Raw genomic sequence first — 5,650 nt, 5'->3', positions numbered from 1 at the left:
ATTCGCCAAAGTACATGATAGTTCTAGAAACGTTGCGTCACGGTGGTCATGTGACTCGCTGACGCAACAATATATTGCAGTATTACTATCAATATTCATTATCCACAATATATACCATATCTTCTTTTATATATCTGAACCTTCTTCCTTTATATTTCTGACTTCTACATCATCACTGATCTAACAAACATTTTGAAAAGTTGAATTTTCTTCTTAATGTCTTTCATTCCACTTCTCTTTGTTATACTTGTTGCATTAAGTGACCTCTGAGACTTTGCACACTGCTATTGTATCTGCATATTTGGTGTATTTGTAATAGTGAGCCACTATCCCAAGTATTTACATATATGCACAAACTCACCTTTTTGATTCTTCCCTTCCCATTATCTTCCTCTATTTCAGAATATTATAATCTTTATCTTACTAAAATTCTCTGTGTTAAATTTTTTCTGTGTGTCTATCATTCTGACTTTTCATTCACCTCTCTTAGTCCTTCCTTTCATCTATCACGATAATTATATCATCTGCAAATTTTAAGAGGTAAATCATACTTATTTCAATCACAGCACTTGAAGATTAAAGATAGCAAGCACTAGAAAAAATTGATAGTGCACAGTTCAGAAGGAAGATTCACAGGTTCTTACTGTTGACTATCAATACACTAATGAAATGTGCATTTCAGTCATTTGTACTGCAACATTTTGAATGCAATATATTACTATAGTTGTGATTAACAAGATTCAGTGTTTCACTTGCCAATTCCATGCCTGTTTTTTGATCATCATTTGGCATAGACAGGCTTAGTATCAGGAAACATATTGTACATACATGCATGCACAAAAGGATAGTCATTTCTGCTAGACTATGCATAGCCCTACATATTTCTCTGTTTCTGAAGATAGACTTTCATCCTACTAAACATGGTGATCTTAGAAGTAAGTCTTCATTTAGTGATCTTCTAGCAGAACTGCACCAAGAAAATGCACAATAATTCAGTAGGTAAACTTGCTTTCTTTGACAAGTTGATGGTGTCACCTCATGACCTCTGTTCCCTCACAACATTGGTTGACTGTTGAATTCAATCAACATTATGATCAGGCAGCAGAGGATATTAAAATAACATATTACTGCAATATCCTTGTGGACAGAAGAAACATAGTTTTTATAGAAAACAAAGAAATGAAGCAAGTAATTGTAATGATTTCTAGACCAACTATTTCTGTCATTATGGCACAGAAACTAAATGATTGAAAAATTTTAAAAATGTTTATAACACTAAAGAAGATAGAAGACGTATATCTGTACACACACATGTAGACTTATATAATTTTGATAAACTCTCCTTTCTTTCCTCCTCCCAGTTTTTTTTTCCTTTAATTTGTTTGTTGTTTGCCATTTTCTCTTTTTTCCCTGTACTTTTTTGTGCTACATGTAATTACATTATTTTTTTCAGTAAATTTTGTGAACCTCAGAAACGATTGAAAAAAACCATTGTGATAAATTGCAGGGACTGTACATGTAGAACTATCAGAATGTAAGTTAAGTTTCATGCTTTCATTTCATGTCCTTAAACATTTTTTGTCACAAATTGGAAATTTTAGTATACCTTTAACATCGGACAGTGTGATTGGCAACAATGACACTGTCCATATTGATCATGTTTTTAGTGTCTTGCAAACAATTAGGCCTTTTTAATTTTTAAAACTTTTTAACCTTTTTCAATTTCTCCTTAAAAGTAAATTCTTATAGTCAGAATGTACCATCTTTTAAAGACTGAGAACTGGAATTATGTGTAGTGATTATTAAAAAGCAACACACTTTATACAAACAAAAGGTACTTGATACATTTTCATATGAAAAGTTTGAGCTAAAAATAAATAATATTTTTGCTCATCCAATAATATGTTACTCCTAAGTCATAGCTTAAATACAAATTAGTGCAACACAATATTGTGAACCTTGTAACACCTACTGTACTGTATGTGTAATAATGGCAGTAAGCCAAAGAAAAAGTCACTGTGTTATGTATTAGACTGGAATGTCCTAAAATATATTTAAAATTATTCAAAATTTAAATGCTCTGGTAATTTACTGGTGTTGCTTTAACAAATTTCTCTATATATTTGTAATATAACATTTATTTTCATATAATGATGTAGTTTGATTTCTTGGTGAGTATTTCTTTTTTGTTTTCCTATAGATGGTGCATTCATCATGTAATATGATATTAATTTGAAAACAGTGGTGCTTAAGGAATGCATCACAAGTCCTTGGTTTTCCACAGTTGTGTGTCAACATGACCATTCTCAGGAGGAAATCATTTATTATTCCTTTACTGTTTCTGAATCTGTGATATCAAGCTCAAGTCTTTTTGGTGTACATGATACATTATCAAACTTATCTGAAAAGAGAACCTTTCCTAATTGCAATGCTCATCTCAGAGTGAAAGATCACACAGTTCCACTCTCAGTCATTGTTTTATCTCTTTCCGTGATGACTGATATTAAAAGCCTTGACAGTAACAGTGATGATCAGAATGCACTGTCTGTTAAAAATGGAGAATGGGAAAAATGTGACTCACCTGTAACAGTGTGTGCAGCAAGGAATGATATCATTAGAGGTCATGAAAAAACTCCTTACTTGACAGGGGCCAAATGTTCTGAAATGTTTTCAAACTATTCTCAAGTATGCTATCCATGCCAGTTTAATCAAGGAACTTTACATCAAGATATGCAATCAGTTCTTCACAAAAAAGACCAAGAAGATGCTCCTAATCACTTGTTAATTTTACCTACGAGTAATCAAATAGAAAATTCATCTCAAATTAATTTAGACATTTCTAGTGCTATAGTTAATTCTGGTATTTCACCAAATCACATTGAAATGAAAAATGCTAATCAAATTAATTCAATTACTGAGGATGCTGACCTACTTGTCTCAACATCTCATAGTAATTTAGAAAACTCAACTTCTGTTTGCCATCAGACAAAAAGAATCATTCCTAGTTCAGGCAATAAACTGCACATTCCAGACAATAACAGCAATAACAGCTTTATAAAATCAGATCTTTCTAAAGCTTGGAGTAATCATCCAGATGTAAATTATAAAAGAAATGAAATTAACTTTTGTGATATTGACATGTTAACAAGAGAATCTAACTTTATTCAGTTGGACAAAAAGTCGTTTGACTGTTATGAAGGGCTTATTGGTGCAGTTGGAGGATCTGATTTACCTTTAAATGAAACAAAACCTGAAAACAAAAAGAAGTGTAAGTGGGGAGATCCTCCCCATAGATTGGGTTTATTAGGTGGAGGAGAAAGTTCTTTGAACAATAGTACTTCTACATGGGATGCCCCACCTTCTTCTGGACCAAGTACATCTGGTTGGAGTAGCAATAGTAATGGAACTAATAGTGGGCAGTGGAACTCTGAAGTCAGGCAGAGCGATGGTGTTTGCACAGGCCAAAGTAAGTGCCAAAAAACACACAAATATAAACTTTTACATTTAAAATTAGCATCTTCTTTATGCACATTTATAAACTTACAACAGTAGGAGTAAGTTTATATATTATAAGTATTGTAAATTTACATTCCAAGAAAACTTTGCATTTGATTTCTTAAATGTTCTCCTATTGGTTTTAAAGAAATTTAACCCTCTTGCTACAAGTTCTGTGGATTACACTGACCTTGTGACCATGAAAGTTTCCATACTATGACTTTTAATATTTTTTGCTCATCTTTATGAAATTTAGCAAGCTTTAGGTAAACATTACAAGTCTTTTGTAAACAAAAAAATCATGTTTTTAATTAAGTATTTTTACTACAATTTTGTCTGTGAATATATGGAATCAGAGTGTTGATTGCTCTGAGTGCAAAGTAGTTTTCTTAGATTAAAATACTTTTCATCACCTGAAAATTTTCAGATTTCATTTGTGTAATCTCTAAGACCTCCTCAATAAGTATCAAAAGTAAATGTATAACTTTATATTTTATCAGTTATTTTTCTCTAACTCTATATGCATTCAGTCTGGCTTTGTAACCATCATAAAAATAAAAATAATTCTAAATTACTTTTTTCTTTCTAGAATGACTGCAAATTGTAACAGGAAACTACATTTGTTTATCCTAAACAGCTTAAAGCTCATAACAGTACTCATTTTATTGTTTTATTGCTATTTGTCTAATTAATAATCCCTCCTCACAAGTTGTAAATCACTCAGTAAATCCAGAGCTCAAATAATTATGTTCTTTTATGCAATGAATGAGCTACTCATAAACATACCTCATGAAGAATTATTTTTTCATTATCTTACCTTATCTAACCTAATAAGTTTCTAATTTTTTACATTTTAGTTACTTTTGTAATAATAAAGAATATACATAAAAAACAAGAAATATGGTACTCACCTGCATCCTCATGTTTTTTTGCTTTCAACTGTCAATGAAAGTTAAGCCTACTTTTTTATGCTGTAGTACACTAAATAATTGTTTTAAATTGAATAATGCACCTAAGAACACAGAATAATAACACACACAAAGGAAACAATGCCTTATAACTATCATAATTTATCTGGCTATCTAACTATGCAATGAGAGCCTTTACAAATTTAGCTAAGCTTCTTGATGTTACTACTGCAAGAGAAGTTTTCAAACTGGAGTTGAAATAAACAATATTCTGTACAGAAAACAACATAGTATAATGCATCGTTTGATAAATTAAAATTTTATATTTCCATTGGTTATAAGTAATTTATAGTATAGAACATCAGAGAGAACTATTTGCAATTTGTGAAAGAGAAAATGTGGCAGGTGGGCATAGCAAATGGATCTTTCTAGTTTATAGTTCCCTAACCAAATAAGATTAAAGTTTATAAAAATTTTACTTTGCCTTAACAATATCTATATTATAATAAGTAACTTGCATTAAATTACATTTTTCTCAGAGGGGTGGTAAATAAATTGGAGAAGAGGGAAGACCTAGAGAACAAATGTTACAATTCTTGTACTAGGGGATATTGAGGATTGTTTTAAATATTTTCTTATAAAATCAAGAACTTAAAGTTGTATAATATAAAAAATGTATTTATTAACTATGTTTTGATGCCAAGTAGTTTAATTTTAATTTGATTGCAACTCTCTAAAAAAAGTCGTTACATGCGCACTTTCACTTACCTATAGCAAGAGGGTTAAAACATTGTTTTTGTGGAAATGACATTGAATTTAATTCTTCAGTCAATAATATTTGCCAAAACAAAAAATAACAAAGTGTGAAGAACTACAAAAGCTTTCCACTGACATGAGAGCATTTGGATTAATTATTAGTGTACTGAAAGAGGACCATTCATGTACAGATAAGAAATATTAATGAAGATATCCCATAAATAAAGAAGTAACATATTACAGTGACTTTTAAAGGTATATAGATAAATATCTTGTAAGCAGATTTTGTTAAACAAGACCGATGTCTGTAGGTTTACTTTCTTCTTAGAATTCTTCTCAAGAAGTCGATAAGCCGTCTTAACGTTGTTAGAACAACGGGTAAAAGTTGTAGCTAGTGATGAGTTGGCCGACGCGTTTCGAATGAGTTCTGCATCTATTATCAAGGCTGAATGTTGTGTGAATTGTAATTACTGTTGGTGGATATTTATAGG

At 31.0% G+C, this 5,650-nt stretch overlaps 1 protein-coding gene across 3 annotated transcripts in view; it reads left to right on the top strand.

Annotated features, from left to right (window-relative positions):
* The window catches only part of LOC106469889 (protein Gawky-like), an 84,977-nt gene that overhangs the window by 11,258 nt on the left and 68,069 nt on the right, over positions 1–5,650 (top strand). For all 3 annotated transcript variants that reach the window (XM_022398464.1, XM_022398465.1, XM_022398463.1), the window contains exons 3-4: positions 1,454–1,534; positions 2,201–3,466. In XM_022398464.1, coding sequence (XP_022254172.1) covers positions 2,494–3,466 — 973 coding nt within the window. In that variant the 5' untranslated portion in view covers positions 1,454–1,534; positions 2,201–2,493. The remainder of the gene's footprint in view (positions 1–1,453; positions 1,535–2,200; positions 3,467–5,650) is intronic.

The sequence above is a fragment of the Limulus polyphemus genome, unplaced genomic scaffold (assembly GCF_000517525.1).
Source record: "Limulus polyphemus unplaced genomic scaffold, Limulus_polyphemus-2.1.2 Scaffold3709, whole genome shotgun sequence".
NCBI classification, from domain to species: domain Eukaryota; kingdom Metazoa; phylum Arthropoda; class Merostomata; order Xiphosura; family Limulidae; genus Limulus; species Limulus polyphemus.
The sequence above is the reverse complement of the archived record's forward strand: the minus strand, read 5'-3'. Positions and strand labels throughout refer to the sequence as shown.